We start from the raw sequence: 12,987 nt of genomic DNA on the forward strand, positions 1-12,987 counted from the left end.
CCGCCTCTTCGAAGTATTTACCTCTGCCTTGATTTTCGATCCCCTCAAATAAAAAATAAAGAGCCTCGTCTGTGATTTAATCGGCCCTAAGGGAGTTTACTCAACCCATTCTCCAGTCTCCCGCACTGCTCAAGTGTGAAAATAACACATGCTATAGCTTTCTCGTGCTACAATTTCCCTCGAATAGTGTACCTCCGTGCACTGAGGATCTAGGAGCCGTTGATGTCTTTGCGCCCATGTTGGGTAATATGAAATGTAATTGTTGCGGAGTTTGACATTGCACTCCAGGCCCCGGCCCCCATATATTTGTGTCCATGGTTTAATAAATTTTTATTATGTCTAGAAAAATAAATAAAAATAAAGATATGCAAAAGAAGATAATATATCTTCGGCACGTGACAAGAAATGTATGAATATTCTTTCCCTTAAAATGTGGTTCATAAAAGTATATTTTCCCTCTGTTCTATGAATATTTGTACCACAAAATATTAGTTAAATTTTAAATTTGAGTTGCTGGAAGGAGTATCTTGCATTGTTTGACTTAAATATATATATTTGAAAAGGAAAAATGTTAACATACGGCAAATAATAAATTCTGAAACGGCTGGTGCTTATTACTGCTTTGTCAGTTGTCACTGTTACCTATCTCACGTTTTTATTAAGCTATAATATACTCCTTCAGTCCCAAAAAATAAATAATTCTGGAATTCAAAATTTATCCCACAAAATCAGTCACCCTAGCTTTTGTATAATTTTTTAGACCCACAATAATTAAAAGATCCATCTCGAGCGTCAAGAGATCTGCACAGCGCTAAAGAAAAGCTAGCAAAAAACCTGCAGGGAGCCAAAAATTAACGACGGCGACAACTTACCTGCAGCCATGCAGAGATGCCTTAGGTCCTGTTTGGAACCAAATTTTTTTCAGAAGTCTCTATCACATCAAAAAATTTTTTACTATTTTATAGTATTAAATAAAATCTGTTTATAAATGTTTTTTTGACAGCTGAGTGTTTTTTCGCGAGACGAATCTAATGAGCCTAATTAATTCATAATTTACTACAGTGATGCTACAGTAACCATTCGCTAATCATAGATTAAGATACCTCATTAGATTCGTCTCACAGTTTAGCTCTAGGATTCTGCAGTTAATTTTATAATTAACATTTATTTAATACTTCTAAATACTAAAAAGTTCCAGAGACTTAAAAAAAATCCCCGGAACCAAACAACCCCTTAGTTACTTGATTATGCGCATAGGACTTGCTCCAACTGCTAGGGGACGGAAGGAGTAGTAATCATTTCTCACTTCTAGCGTTCAGTTTCAAGAGAAAGTAAAAGCATATTAGAAAGAGTAAATACACATATCAAGCGATCAAGTAACAAAGAACCATTAGTACATTGACATGGCACACGTATTAGTACAGGAGATACTCCCTTCATCTAAAAAATGCAACTGTTTCCTGAGAAGTCAAATTTTAGGTTTGATCAAATTTATATAAATAGTATTAGCATTTATGTTAAAGTATAGTTAAATTAATTATATAATATATTTTCATTTAACTTCTGGACAAACAAGAGTTATATTTTTTTTAGGACGGAAAGGAGTATCAAGCAATTCTGTTGCCACCGTTCTCCCTTACGTACTACTAGTACTAATATCTTTTTCACCCATGGAAACATGAGCGGACGCAGTTCCCGTGCAGTCACTGCACGGGAAGTGACTGCCGCTGACGTGTGCACGTGCAGTGACTGCACCGGATCTCCGTCGAACATGAGCACGAGACGCGGAAGAGTCAACAAGCCCCACAGCATGGGCAGGCCAGGCGAGCCCCCATCAGGCCATCATCAACAAACAAAACCAATCTTTCCAAGGGCAAAATCGTCACGCCAATCAACTCCAATAATGATTAAAAAATTCAAGCAAGAAATAGAAAAAGAATTATCGCTGGACCTGGAGTCCTGGGCGACGAGTAGAGGACGGTGGCGGAGAAGAAGAAAGAGGAGCGAAGGAGGCAACATAACGAAGACCGGCACCAACCAAGAGAGAGAAGAAGCAGCCCGGGAGAAGAGGAGAGGCCAGCGAGAGATCATCAGAGGGAGAGAAATTTGCAGGCAAAAACTAGCTGTCTCCCCTCCGGAATCTAGCTAATTACTTTCCAGTCCTTCTGCCCCCATGTAAGTCTCCCCTCCCCGTCGCCTGCACCTACCGGAAGCGACGCCTCCTCCTGCGGTTCTGGTCCATTCCCGGGTCGTCGCCGTCGGCTATCTAGATGGTGGCCGCTCGCCGGAGCACGGCCTCCACGGCCGCGCTCCTGCTGCTCCTGCTCGCGGTTGCGGCATCCGTCTTTTCTTCCGCCGTGTTGCAACTCGGCCAGGAGCAGGACAGATCGGCTCTACTCCAGCTCAAGAACGCCTTCCCTTCCGTGGAGCTGCTCCGGCGGTGGTCTCCGGACTCCGGCGCCGCCGACCACTGCACCTGGCCGGGGGTCACCTGCGACGCGAGGTCCCGGGTCGTCGCTCTGGAGGTGCCCGCGCCTTCACGGCGCTTCGAAACCGGCGGGGAGCTCGCTGGCGAGCTGCCGGCGGCGGTTGGGCTCCTCACCGAGCTGAAACAGGTCTCTTTTCCGTTCCACGGTCTCCGCGGCGAGATCCCCAGTGAGATCTGGGGGTTGGAGAAGCTCGAGGTGGTCAACCTTGCGGGGAACTCTCTCCGGGGCGCCCTTCCGGCCGTCTTCCCGCCGAGGCTGAGGGTGCTTACCCTTGATTCCAACCTGCTTCACGGTGAGATCCCCTCCTCCCTTTCCACCTGCAAAGATTTGGAAAGGTTGGATCTTTCAGGCAACCGATTCACTGGATCGGTGCCCGGAGCTCTTGGCGGCCTGCCCAAGCTTAAGACGCTTGACTTGTCCGGAAACCTCTTCTTGGGGAGCATTCCCTCGAGTCTAGGGAATTGCGCGCAGCTCCTCTCACTGCGGCTGTTCTCCAATTTGTTGAATGGTTCTGTTCCAGCAGAGATTGGAAGGCTGAGCAAGTTGCAGGTTTTAGATGTCTCCGGTAACAGGTTGAGTGGACCGGTACCATTAGAGTTGGGTAATTGCTCAGATTTGTCAGTTCTCATATTGTCTAGCCAGTTCAATTCAATGGATTCGCATGAGCTCAATCTGTTTGAACGGGGGATTCCAGAGAGTGTGACAGCTTTGCCAAGGCTCAGGGTTCTTTGGGCACCAAGGGCTGGGCTGGAAGGAACTGTGCCGGACAATTGGGGAAGGTGTCGTAGTTTGGAAATGGTTAATCTTGGGGAGAATTTACTTTCTGGAGCAATCCCAAGGGAGCTAGGGCTGTGCAGTAACCTCAAGTTTCTCAACCTTAGCTCTAATAGATTATCTGGTTCGCTGGATAAGGATCTCTGTCCTCATTGCATGGATGTGTTTGATGTCAGTGGAAATGAGCTGTCAGGATCAATTCCAGCATGTGAGAATAAAGTCTGTGCATCTCAGCTAATGCTAGATGGAATAACATCCAGTTATTCTTCACTCCTCATTTCGAAAACTCTAGAAGAACTGTCATTGAGTTTCTACAACTCTGGAGGGCGTTCTATTGTGTATCATAATTTTGCAAAGAACAATCTCGAAGGGCATCTTACATCCTTGCCATTCAGTGCAGACAGGTTTGGAAACAAGACGTCTTATGTGTTTGTTGTTGATCACAATAAATTCAGTGGATCACTGGATTCAATTCTGTTGGAGAAGTGTAGCAGCTTGAAGGGGCTGGTTGTAAGCTTCCGAGACAACAAGATATCTGGTCAGTTCACAGCAGAGTTTAGCACAAAATGCAGTGCTATCAGAGCTTTGGATTTAGCTGGCAATCAAATATCAGGAGTGATGCCTGATAATGTTGGTTCGTTGGGAGCTCTTGTCAAGATGGACATGAGCAGAAATTTGCTGCAGGGCCAAATACCTGCTAGTTTCAAAGAATTCAAGAGCTTGAAATTTCTATCATTAGCTGGTAACAACCTTAGTGGTAGAATACCATCCTGTTTGGGTCAGTTGAGATCACTGAAGGTTTTAGATCTCTCTTCTAATTCTCTTGCTGGGAAGATCCCAAGTAACCTTGTGACACTAAGAGATCTCAGTGTGCTTCTACTCAATAATAATAGGCTCTCTGGAAACATTCCTGATCTTACCTCTTCTCCATCGCTGTCAATATTCAATGTTTCATTCAATGACTTGTCAGGGCCACTGCCTTCAAAATTTCACTTACTGACATGCGACAGTATTCATGGAAATCCATCCCTCCAACCTTGTGGATTGTCAGCACTCTCTGATCCACTAATGAATGTCCGAGCTCTAAGTGAGGCAGACACTAATCCACCAGCTGACAATACAGCTCCTGATGGCAATGGTGGCGGTGGGTTCAGCAAAATAGAGATTGCCTCAATAACTTCAGCGTCAGCGATTGTTGCTGTTCTCCTGGCTCTGATCATCCTTTATGTTTACACACGAAAATGTGCATCAAGACCGTCAAGACGTTCTCTCAGGAAAAGGGAAGTCACTGTTTTTGTTGATATTGGTGCTCCTTTGACATATGAGACTGTTTTACGTGCCAGTGGCAGCTTCAATGCAAGTAATTGCATTGGAAGTGGTGGCTTCGGAGCAACATACAAAGCTGAGGTCGCACCGGGAAAATTGGTGGCAATAAAGAGGCTTGCTATTGGAAGATTCCAAGGTATTCAGCAGTTCCAAGCAGAGGTCAAAACACTTGGGAGGTGTTGTCGCCATCCCAACCTTGTGACACTCATAGGATACCATCTCAGCGACTCAGAGATGTTTCTAATATATAATTTTCTGCCTGGTGGCAATTTGGAAAGGTTCATACAAGAAAGGACTAAGAGACCTATTGACTGGAGAATGCTTCATAAAATTGCTCTAGATGTTGCACGTGCACTTGCATACCTTCATGACAATTGCGTTCCACGCATCTTACACAGGGATGTCAAACCAAGTAACATATTGCTTGACAATGATTACACCGCATACCTTTCTGATTTTGGATTAGCAAGGCTGCTTGGAAATTCAGAAACACATGCAACCACTGGTGTGGCGGGTACTTTTGGATATGTTGCTCCAGAATATGCGATGACATGCCGTGTTTCTGATAAGGCAGATGTGTATAGCTATGGAGTTGTACTTCTTGAACTTATTTCAGACAAAAAGGCACTGGATCCTTCTTTCTCTCCATATGGCAATGGATTCAACATAGTTGCCTGGGCTTGCATGCTTCTACAGAAGGGGCGAGCTCGTGAGTTCTTCATAGAAGGGCTGTGGGATGTGGCCCCGCATGATGACCTTGTTGAAATTCTACACCTGGGTATCAAGTGTACAGTAGATTCTCTTTCTTCTAGACCCACAATGAAGCAAGTTGTTCGGCGATTAAAGGAACTTAGACCTCCATCTTACCAGGGATAGCAAGGATGGATTGACTTGCTTCTGCAAATTAAGAGCAAGGTAAAATAACAATTTTTTCTGTCCTTTTGCTTTGTACTCAACCAAATAGTTATTTATTTGGATTATGATTGGTGTACTGATAGCACATGATTGTGTTTTAGGAGCCATGGACCTTATCGAATATAAGCGTCCATGAATCTTCTTGTACAATAACTGTGCTCGTTTTGCCCCATTGCAAGTCGCCACTTAATTATGTTGTCCTATGGATACTGTTTTCTGGAAGAAGCATGGCATGCACCAGAATATATGAAATTGCTCTTTTGGGGTTGGTTTCGTATGTGTTCTGATCGATATCAATAATAGTAGAAACATCTGCTTGCTTGAGAATTGATGGGTAGTTCCATTGGTAGACCCTCCAGTTTTAGAGGACACCCACCTGGGATCAGAAGCCTCAAACCCAGGTGCTTGCATGTCCACATGTTAGATATCTCCCTGAGAACTATTTTGCGCAAGTTGCCTGGCCAGCTCGGGTTTGGTTCTCCCCTCCTTTATGACAAAGCTTGGGGATGTCTTCTCCCTGAGGTCATTTTTTTTAATAAAAAAGTAGCTGCTTGTTTCATTATGTGGCTGCTCACTATATGCCATGCCCATTTATATAGGTTTTTGACATGTGTGTGTCATCTTTATCATCAAAATCTGAAACGTTCTGTACTTTTTTTTCCTGTATGTAGGCTGTTGCTGTTCTGGTGACTGCAATTACCAGTAATGTTCCCAACAAACTGGTGGCGAGCAATTCAAATGCCATTTCTCAAGGAGCCCTCAAGCAGGACACTCATGGTGTTTGAACCCTTATTGATTATGTGGCCTTGGATTGCTGTATGGAACACGACATTGCTTCAATGCCACTGCAACCCAGAGGAAGTTCTGCCATGCTTGCCAAATGCCAAAGCTGTAAGCAGCCTCTTCTACTACCCATGGCACTGTTGTTTCTTTTTTGGAAAATTTCGTTCATGTATCATTGCCTAACCCGAGGACACCCTCTGTCGACTTCATTGCCCCGTGCAGGATGAGGCACAACCCAGTTACCTTGATGCATTTTTATGCCTTACCGAGCAATTAAATTGGCTCAAGGTGCCTCAGCTGCTCTCCTGATGGGAGATGACTACCCTGTACCATGGAACGCATCTATCAAAGCAAAACCACGGATCTGGCAGTTCTGGCCTTCTGTGCGATCAGTCAGTGGAAAAGGATTGGCCTGGAGGACTTGTAAGAGCGACTGGATGGCACTTATGTCTATCAAGGCAAAACCATAACTATCTAATCACTTCGCTGACCGCCTATGTAATTGTACATATCACTTTCTTGTCATTTTAGTTCATATTGTAATAGTAGAGATTGGCCCGTTTGGTTCCATTCTAGATTTCCTAGAACAGATATTCTAGCCTCCGCATGAACGATCAAATGAAGTCTATTTGCAAAACCTCTTCAAGGATGGGTATAACTTTTTGCGATGAATCTAATGACGGTAATTATTAGCTACAGTGATGCTACAGTACCATTCTCAAATCACGCGGTCAAAGGCCTCATTGGAATCTTCAGGGTTCCTAGCGCAAGGTTCTGAAGTAGGTTTTGTAAACTGCCTTTGTTTGACACCGTAATTACCAGTCAAAATGTTATTATTTTTTTGAAAGAACTAAACCAAACAAGGCCATTAATGGTCAAGATTCCACACAAATTAAGGGCCTTAGCTTGAGTCTTCTGACTTACCTAGCACCGGTCAAAGTGTTACTATTTTCTTGAAAGAACTAAACCAAACAAGACCATTAATGGTCAAGATTCCACACAAATTAAGGGCCTTAGCTTGGAGTCTTCAGACTTACCTGAGCACTATTTTTTCTCACTGCCTGCTTGAGGGAAGACATCAAAGGCTTTGCCATAGGCATAGAGTACAGAGTATCAAAAATATTGAACAGAACTGGAATGCCACTTGGGAAAAAAGTTGAGATACAACGACTCCGCTGGGGATCGAACCCAGAATCTCTGGTTCCGTAGACCAGCGCCTTATCCATTGGGCCACGGAGTCCTTGATGTTAGTACATGATCTAGTAGCTTAACATCTAGTATATTATTAATCGCGATAACCTGCTACACATAATGATCCGAATTCCGAAGTACTTGGTTGTGGACCAATCGATGATCAAAGAGGCTAACCGCGTGATCAGCCGGTGATGTGATCAAAATATTTGCTACTCTTGATGGGTGCTCCCATTTGATGATCCTAAACCACCAAGATCTCTGGAGGCCATTACTTGATCAGTGTATTCGTTGTATTGTAAATTACTAATACATATACATACACCGATCACTCTGATGTGCCACACCCTTCTCATATCTCAGGCTCTCACAGCGGGTGCGGAAGGAATGGGCTATCTTACGTTGCTTGCAAGATTTGCATGGCTACAGGGCATGTGTAGAACAAATGAATTCAAAATATAGGAAAAAAACACAGAAATGAAGTGAATATTGAAAAACTATAGGATTCCAAAATACAGGAATGTAAAATTTAGATTATTTTTATCGTAGGAATCCATAACATAAGGAATCACAAAATGCTAGGCTAATAGCTGACTAGATTTTAGTGATGAAAATAAACATGACCACATAATGAAAGCTAGACTTTTGTTACCACATGTCTCCGGTCTTACATGTGGACCCTATGTTTATTTTACCATCTGCATGCTAGAAGTCACCCCCATCGCCTTTATCCACACAGTCACAAATTGCTGTCCATGCACTCATCCTCCCTCCCTGATTCTGAGCCCATGCGTCTTTTCTCTACCTCCATAATCTGTCTCCAAAAACGCCCAACATTTCAGAAGTAACTATTTATTTTGCGTGATACGCGGCACGACGGGACTGGAAAGCAGCCAAGAGGCTCTCGCAAGCCTCTTTTTGGTTGGGTGATATAGAGTTACATATTCCACTCTGAATTAAATATAATTCCCTGTTGAACTCTTAAACACGGCTAATCATCGAGTTAAGGATGTACATCTACACCGCTAATTATGACTTCGATATGATCCTCCACCTCTAACTTCCTATACCAAATAATATGAATTCTCTTTTAAACTCCCACTATTAATTTCCTCCAAAAACCAAATAAAGAAATAATACTGAAAATTAAAATTCCAAGTGAATTTTTTTGGTCAACTCCCATCATTAATTTTTCTACCTCCACGTATTAGTTGCCAAACGCAGGGTATTGAACGCAAATGTACCGATGGACTATAGCCATCATATCAAGCCGCACATTTTAGATCCAATGGACCATAATTCAAGTTTCTAGGCCCCCCCACCCCCCCGAGCGACGGCAGGCGATCCTGCTAGGGGTGCCAGCAGGGTTGCCGCGCCGCCATGCGCCCTCTGAGGCTGTACGACAGGTACCTGATCGCCCTTCTCATCTCTTCCCTCCTATTGAGGCATCTGAAATCCCAGATCTTACCAAAAAAAAAGGAAAATTGTGGTAGCAGAGGGTAACGCCGAAATCCAACTTTTGTGCCCAACGTGTGGTAATTGGGATGCGGTGGTGTTTGTTCTTGGTACGTCCAGCCGATTACATGTGCCCATCTAATCGGAACGTGTAGTTTAGCGGTTTGAATTCTTTCAATAAGATCGATTTATTGGGTGGTACAATATTGTTCAATTCTACAAGTAGCACTACAGCAAGCACAAGGAATATCCTTGTGCGGTTTCATATTAGTTCCATAGTATTCCTTTTGAATGATCAAGAGCTTGTTTCAGTGAAGCATGTTAGTATCTAAATCAAATTCTACCAACATGTTTTGCATTGCCTCATCTAGACGGACAAGTGGAAATCTTAAAAACGTGAAATTTTCATTTGTGAGGCTGCAATATACGGCTGCTTGCCTGCTTCTATGGTGGTTTTGTATAGACAAAGTTGTATATTACATTTAGGCCCGATTGGTTCTCGACCAGAACTGCTCAAAACTCGCTGCACCAACCTTAGCTGATGTTTGGTTTCTGATGAACTTGCGGCGGACTGCACATACTTGGGCATCCACTTAGTTCATTTGCTTGCCAAATCACGCTAGAACTCTGGTGCCAATTTTGTCTGCTGCAAGTGCAGAGCGCGGCCTTAGCTCGGTGTGTGCTACCTCAGGTAACGAAGCAAACAGACCCTTAGTCCAATGGAAGGTAAAGCCTATACTTTAGTGCTTGACTTTAGTGCTTGATGACTACCGTAATACCAGTGTGCTCACTACTAGAAAAAGTCTCATTCGTCCATAGCCATTAGTACCGGGCATGCTTTAGTCCGGTACAAACATTGGCACGGGGCAATATTATTACCGGGCTCAAATTTGGAAGCCCCCGGAACCATTTTAGTACCGGGCTAAGACACTGGCCGGTACTAAATGTCGCATTTTAGTACCGGCCGGTGTTTTGGTCCGGCACTAAAATGGACCATTTTAGTGCCGGACCAAAATACCGGCCGGTACTAAAATGCGACATTTAGTACCGGTCGGAGACACGGACCGGTACTAAATTTCTCCACCACCACCGTCCTTATTAAATACCGACCACCATCCAGTATGCCACACATCTTCTTATCTCAATCTTCTTCCTCCAGCTATCCTCTCACTCCCTCCCTCCCTCTCAGGCAGTACGCAGGGCGCGGTGGCCTCCAGGCCGGCCTCCAGCGGCGGCGCGCGGGGGCTGGGCGCGGGTGGAGGCCGCGGGTGCCCGGCCGCCCCTCCGTCGGCGCGTGGGTGGAGGCCGCCCTCTGGCGGCGCGCGGGTGCCCGGCCTGCCCTCCGACGGCGCGCGGGGCCCGGCCACCCCTCCGGCGATGCGCGGGGGCTCGGCCCTCCTGGCGGCGCTGCTCGTCACATTTTTTTCTGATTTTTTTAAATTTGTGATTGTAAAATGTATTATTCTGAAATTTGTGATTGTGATTGTTATGTGATTATTTGATTGTGATGACCGGTGTTGTGGGAAAGAAAAAAGAAAGAAAATGAGAAAAGAATGATTGTAATATTTGTGATTGCGATGTGATTTTTTGAATATGACGGACGGTGGTACTTTTTGAATATGACGGACGGTGGTACGGTGTGGGAAAGAGAAAAGAATGAAAATGGAAAAAAGAGGCGGGAATGAAAAAGCAACGTTTGGGCACAAAGGATAAAGAAACCTTTTAGTACCGGGCAGCTTGACCGATACTAAATGAGGTGCCATTTAGTACCGGACAAGCAGTACCGGTCAGCTACCCGGTACTAATGGGGGGTTCCGGCCCGGTACTAAAGGCTGTTTTTCTAGCAGTGGCTACAATATGCACCAAAGGGAATATGAGGCTTAAGTGAACTATTTTCTCAATTGTGTCTGTGGTAACGCCCTTTGCTCCAAGATACCATCCATGTATGCTGTTGGGGAGCAAGCTAGCACTTGAAACCTTAGCTGGTACGGTAGATACTTTCCATGCATCAGCTATAACTGTCGCGGTCTATTTCATGTCAGCTTTCCATGCTATAGTTGATAGTTGAGCTAAGAAATGACGCTAGCTGGCCGCCTTCTCTGGGGACCCCAACCAAAATTGTCAACATTGGTGTTTCCGGCTTATGTCGAGGACCAGCAGCCATGACATAAGGCCAATATTAGCATTCCTTTCGTCGGTTATTGTTTTACATTGTTGCTTTACCGCTTGTGACCTCACATTTTGGTCTTTTGTTTTTTCCTAAATGCTAGCAGCAGTAATTATTTATTTTCCGGCCAATTTCGCTTTGGGGCCACCGCTGACTTTACCATCATTATAGGGGTTTCTGTTCTCCCATTCGCCTGAGGAAAAATTATGTTTCGATCTTGGAAAAGATGCGGAAAGATAAAAGGGGCAGTAATGCCACTAGAAGCTTTCGTAAGAACAGAAAAGCTCGCAAGACTGGGTCAGTATTATCAGGTATGCTAGTTCTTCCTCTTTTCTGCTAATTATGTCCCTGCGTCTACACAGTTTCATTTGAGTATTCACAGTCGCCTTATTTTTTTTTCAACTAGGTCGCTTGTATGGGGACCCAAATGAAGATATTTGGACTATGTTCAATGATGAGCAATAATCATTTTTGTCTAGAAGTGTCACCTCAATTACTTTGTGCAATGGTATGCTTCTATAGTCTTCTAGTTGTCCAATGAATATGTATTGAGACACCACCAGTTATAAATGATTCAAATTGTGATGTTTTGCAGGAGAGTCAACCTTATTTTCATGCTCAGGGATAGCTATAGATCAGAGGAACCATCTTACAAGGTTTCTGACTTATGCAAGTTTGGTTAGAGCTCTCAATGGTGCTACAAACAAAGATTATATTGAGTTAAAGGTTGGTGCTGACAATCATTCATTACTAATTTGCTTACTTCCGGTCATTATGTGATTCTTGCTGTACCATTTTGTAGATTGGAGTGCGCCATGAAGGCAATGAAGTGTATGAGGGGTTTTTGGCTGAATATGATTTAGATCAGAACTTTGCTGTTGTCAACGTCTATGCCTTCCTTGATGTTCATGTTGGACTTAAACATGTGCTGGACATTTCGTCCCATGGTGAGCTATTATTAGTAGCTTTAGGGCGTGGCATCTCTGGCAAACTAATTGCAAGGACTGTGATGTTGAGTAGTGATTTAAGGGTATCTGGTTCTTGCCTGTAAAAACTCAGAGGTACACTTGCATGATGATATGAGAATTTTATTCTTTTCTATTATTATATGCATGCAAGCAATAAAATGTTTTTTTATTTTATAAGTAATTCTCGTTCCATACCACTTCATTCAAATGTGACCCTGGTTGCCTGACACCTTTATTGTGTTATTAGCCTTGGGAAGGTGGGCCACTTTTTTCTCGTGATGGGATCTTTGTTGGCATGAAGCTTCATTTAACTATGAGAAGAGCCTTTTTCCAACCATGGAACACAATTTTTGAGCATCTGAAGCAGCAAGTAACTCTTGTACTACCTCACTTTCCCCTTCCCCATGAGCTTATAAGTTAAGCTTTTTTGCGTGCCAGACAACATATGTATGCAATAATCTCGATTATCTATTGCTGTTTCTTAGCTTGTTTGGCATCTGCGCTTTGTCACTTCTCATGTTTAGTTTTGATATTTTCTTTGTCACCTTAACCAAAATATTTGCCTTCCTTGGCCATGTATCTTAGTTGATCTGTACTAGATTAGTCATATTTCTTGCGCCAATATTGAAAGTGTATGTTTGTATTGTTGGAATATTGACACTAGGAAAGAATTATGGTTGTGTTTTCTTGAAACAATTATATCCACCACCTGGAGATCCTCATTATCTTGTTCCTTGCCTCAGATTGTACCCATGTACGTTTTGGCACCGTTCCGTTTATTAGTGCATTTTTTTGTCCATTTTACTTTTGCGTCAGTAGTCAATTTTATGTTCTTCTGCAGGTTTGGAGCAAGGCCCCTAAGTGATAAATCTAACATCCATCTAGAAGGTGAGCACACAGCCACTCCTTGAGACTGTTA

At 43.6% G+C, this 12,987-nt stretch overlaps 1 protein-coding gene, 1 long non-coding RNA gene and 2 other non-coding genes across 4 annotated transcripts; 3 read left to right on the top strand and 1 right to left on the bottom strand.

Moving 5' to 3' along the window:
* Window positions 1-1,956: 1,956 nt before the first annotated feature.
* On the top strand, window positions 1,957-6,942 carry LOC120690062 (LRR receptor-like serine/threonine-protein kinase RPK2). The gene is made up of 3 exons (XM_039972579.1): window positions 1,957-5,504; window positions 6,176-6,395; window positions 6,510-6,942. Exon 1 carries the CDS (start codon window positions 2,271-2,273, stop codon window positions 5,463-5,465), a length of 3,195 nt encoding a protein of 1,064 aa, XP_039828513.1. The 5' UTR covers window positions 1,957-2,270; the 3' UTR covers window positions 5,466-5,504; window positions 6,176-6,395; window positions 6,510-6,942.
* Window positions 6,943-7,454: 512 nt separating this feature from the next.
* On the bottom strand, window positions 7,455-7,527 carry TRNAR-ACG. The gene has a single exon. It is a non-coding gene; the product is annotated as a tRNA-Arg (tRNA).
* A 137-nt stretch (window positions 7,528-7,664) lies between these two features.
* LOC120693636 lies at window positions 7,665-7,748 on the top strand. Its single transcript, XR_005683094.1, has one exon. It is a non-coding gene; the product is annotated as a small nucleolar RNA SNORD24 (small nucleolar RNA).
* Window positions 7,749-11,406: 3,658 nt separating this feature from the next.
* LOC120690067 lies at window positions 11,407-12,282 on the top strand. The gene is made up of 3 exons (XR_005681562.1): window positions 11,407-11,608; window positions 11,696-11,826; window positions 11,903-12,282. It is a non-coding gene; the product is annotated as an uncharacterized LOC120690067 (long non-coding RNA).
* Window positions 12,283-12,987: the final 705 nt, after the last annotated feature.

The sequence above is a fragment of the Panicum virgatum genome, chromosome 9N (genome assembly GCF_016808335.1).
Source record: "Panicum virgatum strain AP13 chromosome 9N, P.virgatum_v5, whole genome shotgun sequence".
Lineage (NCBI taxonomy): Eukaryota > Viridiplantae > Streptophyta > Magnoliopsida > Poales > Poaceae > Panicum > Panicum virgatum.